The sequence below is a fragment of the Balaenoptera ricei genome, chromosome 3 (assembly GCF_028023285.1).
Source record: "Balaenoptera ricei isolate mBalRic1 chromosome 3, mBalRic1.hap2, whole genome shotgun sequence".
Taxonomy (NCBI): Eukaryota; Metazoa; Chordata; class Mammalia; order Artiodactyla; family Balaenopteridae; genus Balaenoptera; species Balaenoptera ricei.
This window is the reverse complement of record NC_082641.1, coordinates 360,526-381,794: the sequence shown is the minus strand read 5'-3', so window position 1 is coordinate 381,794 and position 21,269 is coordinate 360,526. Positions and strand designations below refer to the sequence as shown.

At 52.0% G+C, this 21,269-nt stretch overlaps 1 protein-coding gene across 3 annotated transcripts in view; it reads left to right on the top strand.

The window, feature by feature from the left end:
- Positions 1-11,871, top strand: part of LOC132363507 (probable palmitoyltransferase ZDHHC11B) — a 34,074-nt gene extending 22,203 nt beyond the window's left edge. For 2 of the 3 annotated variants that reach the window (XM_059919197.1, XM_059919196.1), the window contains exons 11-15: positions 3,057-3,120; positions 5,061-5,095; positions 5,978-6,074; positions 9,207-9,279; positions 11,074-11,871. In XM_059919197.1, coding sequence (XP_059775180.1) covers positions 3,057-3,120; positions 5,061-5,095; positions 5,978-6,074; positions 9,207-9,279; positions 11,074-11,531 — 727 coding nt within the window. In that variant the 3' untranslated portion in view covers positions 11,532-11,871. The remainder of the gene's footprint in view (positions 1-3,056; positions 3,121-5,060; positions 5,096-5,977; positions 6,075-9,206; positions 9,280-11,073) is intronic. The other variant, XM_059919198.1, reaches the window with a different exon arrangement.
- Positions 11,872-21,269: the final 9,398 nt, after the last annotated feature.

Here is a 21,269-nt window from a genome sequence, read left to right as displayed (position 1 = left end):
CTGTCAGCTATCCCCCGGCAGACCCTGAGGTTATGGCCAGCTTTGGCTTTTACGGACAGTTTACCAGAAGCGTCTTTGTGCCATTATTGTTAGGTACAGTTGGTTTTATTTCTGTAGGACATCCATAGGGCAAAGGGCTTGGCTGTGCACTTTAAATCTTCAAAGATCTTCACGATTACTTTCCCCAAAGTTAGAGTAATTCACACTTCCATCAATTTCCTCAAAGTTTTCAATACAAGATACTAACAGTATATTTAGTTTCATCCAAATAAAACAAGTAATTGTTTCTATGTGCATTCCTCTTAATACCAGTGGGAATGTACATCATTTCATCTGTTTTGACCATTATATAGTTTCTCTTGTGTGCATTGTATTAGATTTTCACATATTTTCCCCATTTTTATACTGGGGTATTTGTATATTTCTTAGCAATTTTAAGAGCTCTTTGCCTACTGAAGATATTGATTAATTCTTTGTTCTATGTGTTTCAAATATATTTCATCCAGTCTGTCATTTAAAAAAATTTCTTTATTGTGTCTTTTGCAATGTAGAGGTCACAGATTTTTCTGAAGCTGAATTTGTCAAGATTTTCTTTTGTCTTGCTTTTAAAAGCCTTCCTTACTCTCAGTTTCTACAAATATCCTCCAATAGTCTTTCTAATATTTTCGTAGTTTTTATTTGCTTTCTTTACGTTTTGATTCTCAGGCCATCTTGATGTTTGGATACAGTGAGACAGGTAACAAAGTCATTTTATCCCAACGATGTAACTACTGGTTGCCACCTCATTTATTAAGTAGTCCACCTTCCCCGTGGAAGTGAGAAGCTCTCTCTTTAGTGTCTGGACCCATCTGCACTCATCCTGGATGCCTGCTTCTGCCTCATTTATCTCTTTCTACTGCAGCATCCCGTTACTCCCTGTTAGACAAATTCCTATCAAGATGTTTTCATTTTTCAAAAATTTTGACAATTCTTACACATTTATTTTTCCAGATAAACTTTGAAATGATTTTGTCCAGTTCCAAGACACCTGGGTTTGGGGTTGGTGTTGCCTTCAATATGGCTTCACTTGGGAGGGACCATTGCTTCTTTCCCAGCATCACTGCTCCATGTGGAAGCACAGGGAAGCCTAGATTCATCTCTCCTCAGTGGAAAAGGGGCCAGAAGTGCAGCCCCCGCCCTTCTGGAGGGCTGTGCTGGGAGCTGGGGACGGGGAGCGCTGGGGCTGTGCCCCTGTGGGTCACTCTCTCTCCATCCTGCATCCAGCAGGGCAGAGAGGTTCCCTGGACCGGGAAAGGGGAGCTTAGAAGAAATGCACCACTAGGCAGTGTCTCAGATGCTGAGAGTCACTTAGATTTTTGCTTAGTCTAACAATCAGCCAGTAAATACAATTTAGTGTAAAAAGATCATTCTCTTTCAAACAACCCAATAAGTTTTCTTCTAAATTGACTTCCTGAGAAATCTGACCGGCAAGACTATCATGTGAATCCAAGTCATTATGAATTTCACTTCACAGCATCATCTAACCATGACCCTTTAAGTAGAATCTGAGAACGTTTCTCTTTTATCCTTTTCTGGTAAGAATGATAGAAACTTAACTGGAACCAGGATGGTAAACTTTCACCTCAAAAAAATTTTTTTTCAGATTTCCAAATCAATGCACATTTATTATAGAAAATTTGGAAATACAAAATTCCCAGTATAAAAACAAAAGACACTCAGAGTCCCCCACCCGCCAATAACTACTGCTGGAATTTTGATTTGTATCTTTTAAGTCTTCCCTTCTAATAATTTTTCTGTGCATTGTATACATAATGTTTTATTTTATAAAATAATGATCATATACAATTCCTTAGGAGCCTCATTGATTGTGAAGTTCATTCTGTTAAAAGAAAAAAATCAAGACTTTTTCTTCTACCTTGGGCATGTATCATATTCATCTTTACCATATTCTTTTTCTTTTCCAATCCAGCCTCTACTCCTCCAATTGGAAAAGGAGCTAGCATTATTTAATGAAAGGGTTAATGATGGGTAAAATGTGATACAAGTACAGTGTAAGTTACAAATCCTCTAGATGAGATGGGAAATAAATTACCAGTAGTCTTTTTTGTGGCAGAAAATGTTTCCAGGGTAACATAGTAGTTTGGATCCAGTTGAGGAAATCCGCACTTTTGATGGCCATTCCCAGCCTCACTCCGGCGGCTGACCCTGTTAGAGCAGGTCGGATCTCGGTTCACAGAGACCAGGGGAAATATCTAAGTCATGTGACACCTGCCAGAGGAAGAAATGCGCCCCATACGTGCCCGTGGATGTGACGGTGTTCTGTGGGCAAGTTGTAACAGAAAACCTCACGGAGGACTTTACAAAGTGTCTCTTGCTCTAGCAGTGGTTATCGTACCAATTTCTAAAGAGTATTTCTTCTGGACTGTTTATCTGTTATGGAATGTTAAATGGATGGGCTGAGAATATGAACAAGGAATAAGATCTTACACGTGAAGACACACATCAACACTTACTATCTCATGGTTTCCTTGGGGCAGAAACCTGGTCGAATGAAACTGGGTCTCTTCTCTGCACCCCACAGACAGCAACCGTGTGTCCCCAGGTTTCGTTCATCCCTGGAGGTTCTGGGGGAGAATCCACTTCCAAGCCCACTGGGGACAGTGACAGAATTCACTTCTCACCGTTTCTCCTCCCCCTGAATCGCAAGTCAGCAATGGCAGTTTAAGTCCTTCTTACGTTCAAATCTCTCTGAATTATTCTTCCTGGGTTCTGCGTTTTTAGAGGCTCAGATGATTACACTGGGCCCACGTAGATAATTCAACGCAATAGTTTTGTGTTTGTTTTAGGTCTAGTGCAACAAATCCTCACAAACTAAGGGGCTTAAAAGAGGGGGCATTTGTTCTCTCTCAGTGTCAGAGGCCAGACTCCAGGGCTCGGCAGAGCTGCTCTCTCTCTGAGCCTTGTATGATCGCGCAGCCTCTCACAGCCCATTCTGAGCCCCCAAAAGTCCACATTTGCTGATATGTGTCCTTTCTTCCTTCTGTATGTCCCACCAGCGTGAAGCTCACAGAACAGGACTCTACCATCAGCATCCTAGGCGAGAGCTCCTCGGGGCTGCAGGTAAGCGCGGCGCGGGGTCAGGGGCCGGACTCAGGGACCGGGGGGAGGACCGCACAGTGCAGGAGTTGCCTGTTTGACCCGGTGTTTCCGGGGCTGCTACTGTAACGGAATGTTCCTACGTCCATTCTTACATCCAGACGGGCATCCAGATCTTGTGTTAGGCAAAGTTTTCTTTTATACAATGCCAAAAGCACTGTCTATGAAAGAGGGCAGTGGCATGCGTGTACATGGTGAGATGATCGCATCTCATGTCGTCACCTTGTGTGTGAGAGAGAGAACCTTGAGATCTACTCTCTCAGCAGATTCCAAGTACAGTCACCAGGATGCATGTTAGATCATAAGGTTTATTTTTAAAAGGTCTTCCCTTTGGGTAAACCTATTAATAAACTTTTGGGCCCAGGAATTGCACTCCTGAGAATGAAAATAGACTCTAAGGCTTCCTGGGTTCAACCCAGTTCTGCCAGTTACCTGGGCAGGGAGCCCTGTGCACGTCTACTCCTGTGCAAACCTCTAAGTTTGTTGGTGGTGATTGCAGAGTTGCTCCACTAGCACAGCACCCAGCACTTGGGAGCACGCAACTGTTTCTTACCGTTAACTTGAAGATCCAATCATAACTGTGGACAAAGCTCTATTGCAAAGATGTTCACCGTAACATTGTTTATAATAATGAAAAATCTGAAATAATCTAAAAATCCAAATTCAGGTGAATGATTAAGTAAAATGGGCTGAATATCCAGTCCTGACAGATGATGGACCAATTGAAAATTCTGGCTTTGAAGATGAAATAACAAAGTTAAATGCTTCTGATGTAATAAGTGGGGGAAAGCAGTATATAAAATTACATATATGGCATGTTTGCAACTGTATAAAACAAAAACCAAATCCTATAAATAGGGAAAAAAAGATTGACAGAAAATTCATGAAAATGCATTAGAATGATTGAACTCTGGGTAACTTTTAGTTTTCTTTTTCTATTTCCCAAAGTGTTTTCTGTGGTTGCATGATTTTTGAGTAAAAATACATGAAATATTTGATTTTTTTAGGTTAAAAAAGGAGGAAAAAGAAATAAATGGTACATGGGGCATCATCAAAGTTTAGGGTTAGGGTTAGGGTTAGATTTGAACAAACTCTTCACCAAAAGGGATCGAAGGACAGCAAGTAAGCACATGAAAAGGGGCTCGGTATCACTAGACTCTGAGGAGATACAGATGAGCACGGCAGGAAGGTGTAACCACACGCCTGCCAGCGCGGCTGCAATCAGAGCGTTTACTGATGCCAAGCGTGGTGAAGGGGCAGAGGAGGTGGAGGCCTGTGCCCTGCGGGTGAGGTGCGGAAGGCGGACCAGCCAGCAGCACCTGGAGTCAGATACATGCTTTCATGCGACCCAGCCGCCCCACCCCCGTCCTCGCCAAACGGGAGTGAAAACACGTGCACGTGTGACGGTGTATTTCTCCGCTGGGGCTGCAGAGGCCAGGCAGCCCAACTACACGTTTATTTTCTTACAGTTCTGGAGGCTGGACGTCTGCAGTCAGGGTGCAGTCAGGGCTGGTCCTTCTGAGCATCTCTCCTCGGCCATCACACGGCCTTCGTCTGAATCTCCCCCTCACGTGAGGAAAGCAGGCACAGTGGACGAGGACACACCCTAATGACCTCATTCCACATTAACTGCCGCTCTAAAGGCCCTATTTCCAAATACAGCCACAAAGTCACGAGGGGCTAGGACTTCAACATAGAAATGGAGGGGATGCAATTCAGGCCAGAACCCGAGGACTGGGGCTAGGGTACCACCCACCAGAGATCCTTCCCTGGACCTGGGAGCCCCTGAGGTACCGTTACTCAAAGTCCACTGATGATGGGCTTGATTTTGTGTAAGGTAAGCTCCGTGTCGAGGGCTTCTTTTTTAACTTGATGAATCATCGTTTACTCCTTTCCCCTCACAGGAACTGGATGCCAACCTGAGTTCATCCACAGTGGGGTAAGTCTGTGAGCTTTTCTACCTGACAAAGGGCTGTATGCTCCTCTTAACACAGATTCCTGAGGAGAGTGGTTCATCTGTGATGGGGTATTTGGGGGAAGACATAATAGAAAATACAATTATTCAGGTAACTCTCTGACACTGTCACTCACGGCTGTCCCCCAGCCTGGAAAGTCCTGAGTGCTCCCCGTCACCTTCTTTACAACTGACACCTGAGCTAATGGACACATATGAGTCATGCTCGTTTGATTTCTCTCTCTGTGAACATGTAGGACGCCCTTCCGATGGTTTCCCGTAGTGTCCTCCTGACGCAGGCCTGAGTCCAGTGGGCACTGAGTCTGTTCGCCTCCCAGGAACACGGGCCAGCCCGCTGCCCACCTTCCTGCCTCAAGGGCAGGAAGTGGCCCTTTACAAAGGCCCTGACCCAGTTTCAAGCACACGTGTTAAAGCGTATGCTCTGTCCCCTGGCAAAACTGTGTGTGGCCACGAGAGTCTTATATCTTAGAATAGCGTGTAACAATGAACACACTCACAACTTGACAGTAAGTAAATTACTCACTCTTTATTCACTTACTCAGCAACAGGGAGAGCTTTAAATAAAAAGCTACTTTTATAAAACATTTCCTATGCTGTAAGCATTTGGAGATTGCACCCTTACCCTCCAAGCTCAATCACTTTCATCTGGTGTCACTGAATACAATTTAAAATAAAAATTAAAAGGAACAAGTCATTTACTTGAATCTCACCCACCAAACACACACACACACGCACGCACATGCTCACACACCTCTCCAGCCCTCAGACACTGCACGTGGCCTCCTTCCGTGTCCCCCACATGCCACCCCCCCGCCTCCCTGCTGACTCTGTTTCCCACGGCCCCAGCAGAGTGAAGTGGAAGGAGTTCCTGTCGCCACCGTCCAGGTGCTCAAGTGAGACCTCCCTCAGGACCATCGGCTCAGAGAGCTCCCTGCAGCTCCAGGTGAGCCCGGGGGACCGACCTCTGAGCCCCAAGTGCAGAGTGAGACTCTGTGTAGAAGCCAGGCTCCCCACACTGAGGTTAGGATGGCTGGTTTGCCTGTGACGCAGGGGTGCTCCTCAGGACAACCCAGCTGAGTGCAGAGCAGCAGAGAAAGGAGGGCCAAGGCTGTGGGCCGCGGGATGGTGTGTGTGTGATAGAAGCAGACGGACCGCAAAACGGAGGCACCGCCAGCAGCCCTTGTGGGAGTCCTGACGTCCACAAGCAGCTTTGAAAGACTGTCTAGTATCTTTTCATTTTAGCCTGAAGAATTTGGAGGGGCTGTGTAAACTGTGTTAAGTCTATTGGTGATAGATTCCCTCAGCACTTGTTTACCTGAAAATGTCTTAATTTCTCCATCATTCTTAAAAGATACTTTTGTTGTGTATAGAATTCTTGGTTGGCAGGGTTTTTTTTTTTTTCCTTCATGACATTATGTCACCCCAATGACTCCTGGCCTCCATGGAATCTGATGAGAAATCACTGTTTATCACACTGAGGATCCCTTGTTTGTGATCAGTTGCTTCTCTCTTGCTGCTTTCAAAATTCTCTTTTTAGGTTCTGAGAATTTGGCTGTAATGTTTCAGTGTGGATTGTTTTAGTTTATCTTGCTTGAAGTTTGTTAAGCTTCTTGGATTTGTAGATGTATGTTTTTCATCTTTGGGAAGCTTTCAGTCATTATTTCTTCAGGTATTTTTCTGTTCTCTTCCCCTCTCCCCTCCTCCTGGGACTCCCACAACACGTATGTTGATACCTTTGATGTGTCCCACAGGTCCACCAGCCTCTGTCCACTTTCCTTCATTCTTTTTTCTTTACGGTCCTGAGACTGGATAATTTCAGTTTCGTCAAGTTTTCTGATCCTTTTTCCTGCCTGCTCAAATATGCTGATCTCCTCCAGTGAATTTTTTATTTCAGTTTTCTTATTTTTCAGCTCCAGAATTCGTTTAGTTTCTTTTTCTAATTTCTGCCTCTTTACTGATATTCTTATCTGTTCATACACCATTTTCCTGATCTCCTTTAATTCTTTGTCCATGATGTCCTCTGCCTCACTGAGCATTTTTGAGACGGCCGATTTAATATCCTTTACTATTAATTTGAAAGTCTGGGCTTCCTGTTTCTTTGTATGTTTTATAATTTTTTGTTGAGAACTGGATATTCTGAGTATTATAATGTGGTAACTCTGGAAGTCAGATTCGCTCCTCAGGGATTATAGATTTTTGCCTGTGGAAGGCTGGAACTATGTGTTTGTGACTTTTCCAAACTATTTTTGCCAAGTGTGTATTTCTTGTCACTGAAATTTCTCTTCCGTTATCTCTGTGGTCAGCTAGTGACCTGACAAAGACTTCCTTAAATGTCTGGCTGCAAATAGAGGGCAAAGGTTCTGTCTCTTTAAATCTTCCAGAAGGTGGCACTGACGGAAGCTCTTGCTGCCAAGGGGGCCAAAACTAAGGCAGGCACCTGTGCCTGCCCCTCAGGGCAAGGCCAGGCCAAGCAAAACACACAACCCCGAACTTGTGGGGTGCGTCAGCCAACTGCTCCGGGAATGAAGGCTGTTCTGCCCGGAGCCGCAGCAGGACTAAAGAACAGAGGGTGGCAGCCGCTCCCTCCCCCCCAGATGTTACAGCATCTGATCAGTCTCCACGTGTGAGATGGGTGACTGACAGCTCCTTTCAGCACGAGGGTCGCCTCTGTGGAGGGCGAACCTCTAAAGCTTGCGGCTGCACCCCTCTTCCCTAGCAAGCCATTGCTGCACTTCTAACGTAGCCGTCAGCCACCTCCTTCCCCACAAATCTCCATTCCACAGTCCCCCACTGTTTCACCTACCTGCTTTGTCCGGTTTTTATTGTCATTCCAAAGTGACATTTTGTCTCCCCTTAGTTCCAGTAATTTCTAGATGGTTTGGCAACACCTCACCTCACCTTTGCTTCCTGGGCATCTGTTCCTCTGTGTACTTTTTCTCACACTGCCCTGTCTCTACCAAGATGACTGCTCCAGTGCTTTCATCTGGGGGCAGACACCCCGTTGTCGCCTGTGGACTCAGGAAGGTTTGTAGCAGCGATCGTTTGCCTGGCTGCTCGGCCTGCGGTGGTCCCAGCAAGTTATCCGCTGGGGGTACCCCCCAACCATGGCAGCACCCTGCCCCTCTCACGGCGGATTCCACGCGGGTCTCTCCCACCGTCCACAGCACACTCCTCTGACCATGTCCTTCTGTGCCCATTTGCTTCCTCCTCTTTGGGAGTTGTCTTTTCTGGCCCAGCTAGGGTTTCCCTTCTTGCTTTCCCCTGAAGTTATATCTTTACCCCTTTATGTATCTATTTATATATTGACTATAATTTTAAAGTATTGGATCAGGGGAGGGAGACTATAGCATATTTTAGACATGCTGTTTTGATTTAGAAGTCTCCTAGTGACATGTTTACTTGTAAGTCTTTCCAAATCTTCAAAGAACAGTTTTGCATAGTCCCAGTCTCTGGTTCATGCCACATTCAGCACTGAAAGTTGAAATTATCACCATCCCTGACCCTTTGGCAAATCTGGCAAGAACTGTGGTCGCCCTTCCTGTTGGCTCGCTGGGCAGACATGGGACAATAAAGTCATCAGTCTGCTGGGCCAGGTTAGCACCAGGGCAAGGAACAAAATGCCTGTATTCAGATGTGGGTGTAAAACACTAGGGGCTCCCTGGTAGCCAGACCCCAGCACCACAGAGCAGCGAGTTATATGGAGAAGTTGCCAGGTTTGCGATGACCTGTGTGTGCCCCAGGCACCCACCATTTCTCGTGCTGGGAACCCACACAGGTCTCCTTGGCTTCCATGAGACCCTCACACACATTAGGCAAAGCACACTTGTCTTTATCCTGATGCACATGCGGGAGAAAAAGCCAACATTCTCCACCAGAAGCAGTGGTGGTTCTAGGCACACACAGAGATGAATGCTCTGAGGCTCTAGAGGTGACCGACTGCCCACATCTCAGAGCTCATCCGGGGGAGAGGCAGGCTTGTCTGTCTCTAAAACATCCTCTTGTCACTACATTTTGTCCCCTTTGGCAGTTTAACAAATACTGCATCACGCATTCCGTATTACTTCTCTTTCTGTAGGATGCAAATGATCAACAAGAAATAAGGCAGCATATGGAAGGAGACATGGCTGAAAACCAAGGCTCAGCTTCAGGTAAGCTATTTGGCAATTTGGGTCATGTTGAGATCTACCCAAGTGTGATTTTCTAGAGAGTTAAATATTTTTTAAAGAAAAAAAAAAAAAAAAGGAGAGAGAAATCAGCATGGAAACTCAGGGCTGGGACGCTTGTCTCTGTGATGTGTCCTCAGACAGCCCCCGACGTCCCATGTGTTTGCCCTGCCCACCTCTGTGCCAAAAAGCAGTCCAAGAGGTGGAGCTGGACACCGGCTGAAGCACCAGCAGCGAACGTCTGCCCCTGACTGAGGGCTGGCTCTGGGCATCCTTCTGTGGCCACCAATCCGAGCTGTGGACCGCAAGCAGTGATGGTGGCCGACCTCATGGTGGCCGCACAGGGCAGGGTCCCACCAGAGAGTCTGGGTGGCGACGGGAACAGAAGGTCCAGTGTGCTCCACGGACGCTCCAACGTGGCTCCACCACATTCCGCCTGCCGGGGTCTCGAGTGATTTCACGCAGCGTCTTCACTGTTTGTGAGTCTTCATCCTTCCAGAGTTTAAAAAAATATTCACCACTCAGCCTTTCACCAACTAACGTTCATGACGATATCGTCTCATGAGTGTGCATCCCGGTAGAGCACACAGGGCACCTTCTTGAGCTGCTAACCCTTCAGCACGCTCGATGTAGGACTCGGAGACTCCGACTCCTGGAAGGGAGATGGAGGCTGGAAGGGTTAACTGATGTTACGTCATCCACATAAGCTGGAGTTGAAGGCTCACAAACACAAACATGGCATCCATGAAGCAGGGAGGGGAGAAGGGAGAGGCTGTTCCATGAGCCCGAGTATGCAGGTTGATTCTGAGGACAGAGCGTGCTCCCGACAAGCGAGCCCCGTAGGTGTGTGAGGGTGCGCCCACGCGTGGGTCCTCCTGAAGGTGATGATGGACCAGCCAGGCGGTGAGGGGTTCTCGGGCTGGGACTGAGGCAGGGAGAACCCCAGAGAGAAGCCCAGGGCACCTGCCAACCCTGGTGACCTTGATCTTCACAGACGTACAGGAGGTAGAAACAGAAGGCCAAGTTCAGAGCCAACTTAACTTTATGGGTTAAGTTGTCCCATAAAACTGGGACCCCAAAATGTGGAGGTGAGCCGGAGGACCCCAATTCTCTAGCCCCAAAGGACACAGGAATAATCAGCCTCAAACCTTGGGGGTGTGAGGAAAAGAGAAAAATCACTGCTGACTATTCGGAACACCAGGCTGTCCGTAACTTTGTGAAAAGGGCTGATCCCCTGAGCCCCCAAGCTGAGAAGTGATACAGAGGGTTAGGGCCATCCTGGGTGCCAGGCGGAGACCCTCTGAGACTTGCTGCTCCTTCATCAAAGGCGTCACGAAGAGAACTGCAAGAAAGTGAGCAGCTCTCAGTAAGAGTGACCGACTTCACGTGGGGACGAAGCGCTGGAGAGAGAATCCGCAGAAACTGTAACGGAAACAGACACAGAGGCCTCGGGACTCAGCAGGCGAAAACACCAAATAACTATGAGGATTTATTTTGTTTAGAGAAATAAAAGGCCAAGTTCAAAATATCTGAAGAGAACAGAAAACTATTCTTTAATTACCAAACACATTTGAGGAAGAACGAGATAAAACTTACAGAAATGCAAAAGGGCAGGACAAGAGGTGCACAGAGCCGAGCCTGGTCTTTGCTGCAACGGCCGGCTCTGTGCCGTGTGGGGCGCCGTGCGCCGTGTGCGGGGCCGTGTGCCAGGGCTCGGCGCCCCCCACCCCTGCACACACCCCTCTGAGGTGCTCACGGGAATGTCTCCTTTTTCTGCAGGAGCCCAGGGACCTGCGCCGACTGAGAGCCCCTTCCAGGGCTCCTTCTCCGCCAGTATGCTGCCTGTGGAGTCAGTCCCTGAAAACTACTCTCTCCTGTCCTCTCTGCATGGCCACAGAAAGGACACGTGGTCCCAGAGGCACTGGGACACCCTCCCCGGCAGCCAGAAGCCCTGGAGCTTGGAGTCCACGGTCATCAATGCCTCCGGGAAGCCGAACAACCAGCCGGCCATCCAGGAGGTGCCCCGTGCGTGGGCAACGGTGCCGTACATCCAGATGCCCAAGGGCCTGCCCGTCATCGAGGAAGAAGAGTGTGGGATGATGGTGACCCCCGTCGTCAGCGTGGAGGAGGGCTGCAGCCCCGAGGAGGCCACTGGATCCGACGACTCCCGCAGGGTCACCATGATCGTAACGCCTGAGGACCCGGAGCTCAAGGACCGGGCTCCTCAGCCTCTATAGAGCAAGCGCATCCCCCAGGGCCCCAGGACGCCCCCTCCCTCCAGAGCTGCTCACACAGCCTGGCCTCATTTCCAACTCTAGGAGGAGACCTGGGCCCTGCCATCCACCGTCAGACCCCGCCGTCCACCTTCAGACCCCGCCATCCACCTTCAGACCCCGCCGTCCACCATCAGACCCCGCCGTCCACCGTCAGACCCTGCTGTCACCATCAGACCCCACACCCTCCATGAGAGTCAGGAGGGAAGAGGGAGCATAAGCCCCTCTGCTTCTGGCTACGTGGGAAGAGTTTTATGACCTCTGCATTTCACTCACTCTAGAAGCCACATGTTAAAGACTTTCATATTTTTCTAAACACGTCTAAGTGTTATTCCAGAAATAAAGAGGATTCAAGATGGAGTGGGTGCCATGTTTTTACTTTGTTGACTATTAACGTTTTTAACTGTAGGAATTTAAGTAGCTTTTAAGAAAATTCTTCAGAATTCCTTAGTAAGTTTTATAGGAAAAAATGAAAATTATTTTTAATGGCAATAACCTTGAAATCAGTCTTGGTAAATTTTAAGTCCCTGGGTTTCAAGTGGCTGCTTCTGTGGAGGGCTGGCAGCTGACCCCTGGCCTGCCCACCACACTAGTGCTGGGCTCTGAAGTCCAGTGTGAACCAGGCCTGGTCTGGGCCTCCAGAACTGGCTCCCAAGCCCATTCCCAGGGGCAGCCGCCCCAGCCTTGTCCCTGTCACTCCCCTGAATCAGGCCCACTGCAGGCGGTGACCATCCAGGGCATAGCCTGCCTCACCCGCACGGCCGTGGTCACACCTGTGCTGGCCGTGCTCATCCCCATCAACACGGTCGGAGGCCCTGGGCAGGCTACTGAAATCCCACTTCCTCCGCGTGAGCCGCACGGTGATGAGGTCCCTTCCTAGAGGGTTAGCCTCCGGGCCGCCTGTGTGGTCCCTCATCAGGAGAACACACGCGTGTGTCGTACGTGACGCAAGGCACCCCTTGGCCTCACCTGCTCATGCCCATGTTCTTCAGTCACAGAGTCCGTTTCCAGCCCCTTCCTCCTGACGGAATGTGTTCTCCCTTGGGGACCACCTAGAAGACCCCCACACACCCTCGGGCCTCTCCAGGGTGGGCCAGCCCTCCTACAGTCCCCCCCCCCCCCCGCCCCGGCACACACTTCTCATCCCCATCAACACAGTCAGGGGGCCCTGCCTCCAAGCTGAAGACTGCTGCGCCCTCTCACCTGCGGGAAACCTGGAGCGGCCCCTCCCTGTCCCTGTTTCCCTGCCACCTCCAGCCCTCTCTGCCCTCCTCCACAGGGTTTGGGTGTCCCTCTGGGCTTCCAGCAGCACTCTGGCTCCTGCCCCCAGCCCCCAAAGTCTGCAGAGACCTGGTCCCCACAGGACCTGCTAGTGGAACTGCTGTCACCCCAATTACTTGAAATTGGATTATGGTACCAGGTGGCAGCTCCCCTGCCCCATGGCATGGGGACCTCCAAGTCCACATGGGCTCATGGGACTGAGGGACCCAGCCGCTCATCTGACCTCAACCTTAAGAAAAGATGAGCCTCCGGCTTCCAGAGGGGAGGTGGCCTCTGCCTCCCAGCCAAGCTCACAAAGAAGATCCAGAAGATCCCCCAAATAGAGAACAGGTTCAGAAGCTGGGTGGCTAGAAAGCACTGACAAAAAGCATGCAGGGACCACATGATGGGCGTTAGGGCTATGGCCCTCTGAGTCATGAATATGGACGGAGGACCTAGGACACGAGATATGAAGAAAGGGCTCCCAGGCTGTATGGTGACGTTTTTACTACAGAACAATAAGCACTTGCTTAAAAATGCATTTTTATTGCATCCTGCATTGAAGAAAGTGAGAAAACCCTCAAGAAACTAGAGAAAGTGAGCTGGGAAATAAGTAGTAGATGAGTACACAGAAGGGTGGGCTTCTTTGAAACCAGGCCTTGAACCAAGAGCAGGGCTGGGTGCAAGATTCCAGGACTAAATCAGGGACTCCAGCAGAAATAAACTGAAATAAGGCGGCCGAAGTTGAGATCCTAGATTTCTTAGATTTCTAGATTTCAGGGTTTAAGATCAAGCAAAATAAGCTCACAATCAAAGATCAGAGAAAACACACCATTGTGAGTGGAAGTCAACAGAAACAGTAAAAGTGGATTTAGGCCCCAGGAACTTGAGATTTGGAATTAGAAATATGGACTATTCAATAGGGTGCATGAAATATTTAAATATATGAAAATCACAGAAATAAGCAAAAAGAAGATTTTCTACATGATCAGGAGGATATGTAAAAGATGCAAATAGACTTTTTAGAAATAAATATACTTGTTAAAATAAACGTTAACAGGTAAACAAAACATCAGATTAAACATAGTTGAAGAAAGAGTTATTAAACAGGAAAATCATCTGAAGAAATTACTCAGAATGCAGATGCAGCAGAGAGGATGAGAGATGGACAGAAAGAAGGGAAGGTTGGCAGAGACAGAGGAAAGATGGGGTCTCAGATGCTAGAGGCCAGGAAGACAAGAACTCAGGGAGGGAAGGGTTATAAGGAATGATATTAGGGTTCCCCCGAGCTAACAAAGGACATGAAAGTACAGGTACAGGAGGCATAATGTATAACAAGCTGCATAAATAAAAAAGAAACCCACGCCTAGACCTCTTGGAGAGAAAGGCAGAACACCAGACAATCTGACCTTAAAAACAACCAGAAGGAGAACGGACCACCTACAGAGAACAGCAGACTTCTGGATACTAACAACAAAAGGTGGGAAGTGGTGTCCACAAAGCGTGACAGACATGGGTGTCAACCTAGAAGCATGTACCCGGCAGTGCATACTTAGGAAAAAGAGCAGAAACACATTCTTAGATGAATAAAAGCTGAGTTTACCACCATCAAAGGAAAACGTGTAATGCAAACACTGGCAGAAGCCACAGGAAAAGTGCAGAAGTGCTTCCAACACACCCCTCTCGGCTGTGTCAGGCCACCACATTGGAAAGGAAGTAAAAATACAGATTGGACAACACGACGAACAAGCCCGAATTAGGGGGCATCTTCAGGACCCTGGACTCGTTTTCTGGAACATGTGGGTTCTGCTCGGGCACACAGGGATTATCTCCCAAAACAAAGCCCGAGCAACCCTCTGGTCACGGGCGTGGGTGGGCGAGCGTCCTCACCTCTGTGCCCACCCCCGCCCGGTGTGGTGCCGTCTCCTGCTGCCTCAAGGGTTCCCCGTGACCACGGAGTTGAGCGGTGGGACAGCTGTACGCGCTGAGCCTCCCTCTTGGGCTTCATGTTTGGGCTTCATCGAGCTTCTTGCACCTTTGGGTTGAGTTTACATCAAATTTGGAAACATTTTGGCATTCATTTTTTTTTTCTAACATCTTTTCTGCACTCCAACCCCAATATTTTCTCCCCTCCTTCAAGGGCTCCAACTAAACATACATTAGGCTCCTTCAAGCTGTCCCACAGGTCACTGATGATTTTTTTTTTTTTTTTTGGTGGTGCCACACAGCATGTGGGATCTTAGCTCCCCAGCCAGGGATCAAACCTGTGCCCCCTGCAATGGAAGCACAGAGTCCTAACTAGTAGACCGCCAGGGAAGTCCCTGTGATGATTTTTTTTTGATTCTCTTTTATCTCTGTTTCATTTTGGATAGTTGGCATTGCTACACTTCTCCATGGTCTAACCTGCCAGTAACGCCTTGGGTATTTTATCCATGCATCGTAGTTTTTACCTCCATTAATTTAATTGGTAGTGTTGCTATAATCTTAGAACACGTGGAATAAGTTACAATACTGTTTTATTGCCCTGTGTCAGTTCTAGGTCCATTTCAATTGATTCATCTATCTTCTCATTATGGGTCTTATTTTTTTTGCTTCTTTGCACACCTAATAGTTCTCATTGAATGCCAGTGATTGTTAAGTGTACCTTTTGGGTGCTAGATATTTCTGTATTCTTATACAGTAAATTTTCTTGAAGTTTGGTCTGAGATGCAGTTTGGTCTCTGTGCCTTGCTGCTAAGATTTGTAGGCAAGACCAGGGCAGAGCTCAGACTGCGGTCTACCATCCCCTCTCCAGAGCAATCCCTTTCTTTCCAGGCACCCCAGACGCCTGAGAATCGTGAAGTCTTCTTGTTGGCCGGTCCCCGCATCGCTCATGACCTTGTGTGGGTGTCAGCTCTGCCCCCTCTGACATTTGCAGCAGTCCACTCCCAGCCTTGCTGGTGCCCTCACCTATGTGAGGGCATCAGCGCTCAGCTGCACACTCTAGGGGGCTGCGCAGCTCTCTCTGTGCTACTCTGTCCACTTTGGACCCCCCAGTCTCTCCGCTTTGTCCCCTCACCTGGGGAGGCTGCCGGCTCCGCCCGGGTCCTCTCCCTGCACCTGGACGCTATCTAGGACGTCAGCCGGGGCTCCCATCACTCGGGGTCACTGTCCTTTGTCACCTGCTGTCCAGTGCCTTGCAAACCATTGCTTCATATATTTCATCCAGTTTGGGGTTGTTTCATGTGAGAAGGTAAACCTAGTTCCTGTTATTCCATCTTGCCTGGAAGCAGAAGTCTGTTCAGTGATAATTTGATGCATATTGGCTACTGCTGCACACACACCCGTTTTCCTTTGCAAACTCAGGAAATGCAATGACGGGAGCAGAGCCGACTGAACCCACACAGGCTCAGACAGCTGCTGTTGTCACTGGTGAAGACGCGCCAGGGCCGAGGGCTCGCAGACCTTAACCCCCAGCAGTGACGCTCCCTCTGAACAGCAGGAAATGGGGGTGGCGCTTCTCAAGAGCGCGTTCAGAGAACGCAGGGAGAGGGCAGCTGACCCAGTAGCTGCTACCTTAACAGATTAGGACTCGTGCTGGGCTCTCCACGTGCTAAGAAGGCAGCACAGAAGAACAGATTATTAGTTTAAATAAGTGGGAAAAGCTAGGACTGGGCTGAAGGGCGGATTCTGCTCCCACGGGGCAGCTGACCCCGGCGTGGTTTCCGGGGAGGCGTGGTGCCTCTGTCCCGGGATCCTTTCCAGACGACGAGACACGGTGTCAGGCAGAGTCAGTGACTCTCCTGCAGTGGACGTCTTATGATGGATTTCCACAGATGCTGGAAGAACAAGCTTATCAAAATGGCTTTGATTTCTGTTCAACTGTTTCTATGTTTAGAACCTCTGTGACGTGGATACACTTCCACATCCTCCTGAAGGGACCACAGAAAGCCGCCTCGTTCACACACCCACCTCAAGCCCTGCAGTTTGTAATGCCGTCCGCCGTGACTTCGGGGTGTCCGACTGTCCTACTGACCTCCGGCCCTCACGCCCGGAGTGCACAGGCGTTAAACGAACTTGATGGCACATTCAGGAAATCGCGTGCACGCCTGTGCTGGCACCATACGCCCTCAGCCTCATGCGACGTTGGGAAAAAGGAAAAGCCAAGGTAGGCTGCCTCGGATGGACACAGGGGCACCACCTCGGCCACTGTGATCACAGCAACGACGACCAACAGCCCGGGGAAGAACTCAGAGTCTGTCACTGTGCTCAGAGCCCACGCGCCATGCTGCCAGGGTTAGCACCGCAGGCTTGGCATGACCAGAGGTGGAGAAGGATGCGTGGGCAGGAGGGGTCCCCAAAGCCAAGGGGAAGCACCAGGCCTCCACCCCGAGTTGGTGAGCTGATGCCTCACGAGACTGTCTTAGAAGCAAAGTTAATAACAGACCCCAGGTCCTGAAAGTCTTATTAGAATAAAAATTAAGGAATCATCTTAAACCATCAGGAATTTTTCTGGCTTTCTGAAATAAGACTTTACGCCCACGTTTATGACTGCAAGGATACGTCTATGAGCCAAACAAGCAGGTTTCCAAGGTGAGTATCAAGCACACACTGGTGGGGGACGCCAGCCCTGCCCCAAGCCTGCTGTGTGTCCTGCGTCAGCTGTTCAACTTCTCTGAGTCCCAGGAGCATCGCCTGAAAATCGGGACGGCGATCAGGGCTGTGCACGCCTAGGGCCCCCAGGAGGATCCCGTGCTGGTCCAGGGCTCGGCCGCCACCATCGTGAGATTCTTCACAATCTGGAACGAGGGCCCCAAGTTTTCATTTTGACTGGATCCCGCACCTGACGTCGGCGGCCCCGATCGGACATCCACTCCAGGCGGGATGTGCAGCAGGGCAGGGCCAGCGTGGGCCAGAGCGGGCTCTGGGCGTCCACGGTCACCGAGCTGGGTTGTGGTGAGGACATTCCTCCCCAGGAGCCATCTGTCCGTCCATCCCGTGCATCTCACCCCGAGGAGGGGGCCCTGCTGGGCACCGACCAGCAGCGAGCGGACAGAGCGGTCCCCAGCTGGCTGAGGCGCCCCACCCCGGGCAGCAGCTCCCCAAGGGGCTCAGAGCTGGCTGGAGGTCGTCCCTCCTTCCTTGGCTACCCGGGGTTATTTTGGCTCCATTGGGTCTAGGCTTCGATGAAGGGCAACTCTTCCCTGGTTGAGCAGCACCAAGCGGGAGTCGCCAAAGCTCCGTCCCCCCGGCGAGATGGACGGGCCGCCTCGTGCCCACCGGTGTCCCCCTGCCGCCTGGGTGAGAGCCTGCGTGTGCCGCGGCCCACGAGCAGCTTCCCACGTGGGGGAACACTGCGTGGCCGAGGATGGAAGCTGCCCGGGCCTCCGAGCATGCGGTCAGGAATGCATTTCAACCAAGAGGACGGACTTCAGGTTTTAAAATAAGGAACACTCTCATGCCTAGTGTGTGGAGCTAGGTATAGCCTGAGGCCCCGGCCCTTTCCCGCCCACAGGCGCCCTCTGCCTCCCGTCTGGGTGGTCCTCGGGGGGGGGGCCCAGGGTCCAGAGCCTGAGGTAGCCAGGTGGGAGCTAGGGTGGACGAGGCATGGGAAACAGAACGTGCCAGGAAGCCAGGCCCGTGGGCTGAGCGCCGTCCTGGGGGGGGGGCACAGAAGGTGGTCTCTGTAGATATGACTAGGAGCCTCTACAGGAGGGCACCTCGCATTACCATCGTGGGCCCTAAATCCACGAGAGTGTCCTTAGGAGACACAGGGAGGAAACCGACACGGGGGAGGAGGCCACGTGAAGACATAGGCCGAGGTCAGGGTGATGGGGCCACAAGCCCAGGGATGCCTGGAGGCCCCCGAAGCTGGAGAGGCAGGAAGGGTCCCCAGACCCCTGCAGGGAGCACGGCTGCCGACACCTTGACCTTGGACTGTGAGGGCTTCTGTTGTTTAAGCCGCCAGCATGCGGTCCTTTGCCCCGTGGCCCTGAAAAACCAGCACAGCGTCTTACAAGTACAGATGATTCCGCTCACGGGCGGCCTCCGTGTGGCCACCGTGCAGACGAGCATGTGCCAACTCGAGTTGGGTTTTGATAACTGGAGTGTAGACAGAGGTCGTCCAGGTCTCGTCAGTGGCCCAAGGGCCAGGGGGCAGTGTCATCCCCCACAAAGGGTGCGCTGGTCCAGCAGCCAGAGCCGGAAAAAGGGTCCTCTGACTCCCACACCAGGATGGAACCTGCCATCCCATCCCATCGCGAAGGGGACTCTCCCAGCTTGGTAAGAGCCGATGTCACTATTTCAGGCGATTTTCCGAGTGTGGCCAGGACTGACTCTATGCTGTGAACTCAAAACACAATCTCATTCACAGACGACCAGTGGTAGCCTCCAGGAATGGTACAGCCGGCAACCCCGCTGGCTGGCTTCTGGCCGCCTGCGCCGTGGGGCGTGGCTCTGTGGGCTGTGGCTCTGGCCACCCCATCGTGGGGGCGGGAGTGCTGGGAGCCCACCCCATCCCCCAGGCCCCTGCGATGACTGTCCCTCACATGTCTCTGCCCCCGGAGTCTGGCACTCACCTCCCAGAGCAGTTCTGCCATCGGCAAACCCACACGTTTATGCCACGGCACTTGCACAGGTTTTGAAAAGTGGACTGAATGCTCGCCTTTTGGCTAATACGATACCGGGAACGTAATAATGAGTAGTGTTTTTCGTTCTTTCATTTGCATCGTTAATAGTAACTTCAGTGGTGCTCGGGGCTGTGTGGGACAGAGAAGGTGCAGCCCAGCTTCAACCTAAAGAGTCAGGACCGCAGGTCACAGGGAGCGGGCCTCAGGGGGACCTCCTGCTTTCCCTGTTCTTCCGACTCTAAGATTCTGGACTTACCTGGCGTCCAGAGCGTGAAACTTTTCAAGGAAACGAGAAATAGAAGCCCGTCTGCGGCCAGTTTTGAGCCGCAGAGGGGTTGAGAGAAAGGCACTTCGGCCCAGGCCCACGGTGGGGACGGGCGGGCTCAGCCTGCCGGTCCCTGGTTCCCGAAGGGTCGAGAAAACCGCATCCTCTCTCCCGGGGGCGGGCGGCCTGTTGGACAGCAGCACCTGTCACCCCTTCTCTGGCTCAGCACCCCGGCTTCCTCTGTTGCCTGGCCCGGCCGGAATCCCAGGTGAAGTCGGAAGCTGCCGCCTGCAATCCCGATTCAGACGAGACCTGAGAGCTGGGCAGAGCCTGGGGTCAGGTGTGGGGTCTCTGCAGCCAGGACGGAGGACAGAGCCTGGGGTGGGGGAGGAGTGAGGTCTGTGGCCAGATGGGCCGTGGAGGCGTGTATGTGTAAGGCTCAGGGTGGGGGGCTTTGCAGCCAAGAGCGGGGGACAGGGCCTGCGGTGGGCTCCTTGGCCAGCTCCAGGTACCACGGCAGTGAAGCTAAAGGCCACACTTCCCCCTGGGGCCCGGGCATCTCGACAGCCTGAGACGGCTTGCTCCACTGGAGGGGGTCCTGGAGGACAGAGAGGGAGACCCCTGCACCCCAAGTCTCAGTACTAGAACCTCCCTGTCACCCCGGCCCCAGAACCTTCGGCTGAGCAACCTCCTGGTGAAGGCGGGGACGCGCCCTGTCTCCGAACCCACCCCTCCCCACCCCTCCCGGCGCAGAGCCGGCCTGGTGGAGAGGGGGCAGCAGGTGTCCCGAGAAGAGAGAGGAGGAGACCCTGGAAGAGGCTCTGAGGTCTGCAGCTTTCACCCAGGTAACCCGCGGAGGCCCCGGTCGGACGCAGGAAGATGGCCCGCCTCCAGCTGGAGTGGGGACCCGGGTTGGGGCGCCGCCGCTTGCCCCCGGGAAGGCGTCCCAGCTGCGCACCGCGCCCAGGGCCCGGCACGCACCCGCCTCCCCGCCTCTGGCCCACCCCAGCCGGGCGCTCGCCTCACCCTCCCACTGTCCCCCAAACTCTCGCGGGGCGGCCCCACTCCCCGCCCCACCCTGCTCCCCTCCGTGGGGTCCGAGCCCGGCCACCCCGAACCCCAGCGTTGGCCCGAGCGTCTCCGCAGAGAGGCCAGCGCCCGGCCGCCCCAGCCGGGAGGCCCGTCCTCGCGCCCATCCGTCGACCCGCGTCCGGGGTCCCGGAGGGCCAGGTGGGACCGCACGGGCGACACCCCGTCCCGCGGAGCCGTGGGGCCCCGGGGCCAGCGCCGACCCTCCTTGTAAGGAAGAGGCTGCGCTCGGACGGCCTCAGTGCGCCCTGCCGCCCGGGGGGGAGGGGTCGGGGCGGAGCCGCCAGGAGCGGGCGGGGCGGGCCTTGGGGGCGGGTCCGAGAGGGGGCCAGTGGGGGCTGGGGGGCGGGTCCTGGGACGGGTCCTCCAATGGGAGCGCGGGGAGGGCAGGGCGTGGGGCGGACCGGGCGCGGAAGCTGTGGGCTGGGGGGCGCGCCGGCGGGTCTGGGGGCGGGCCTGAGGCCGGGGGCGGAGCCGGCG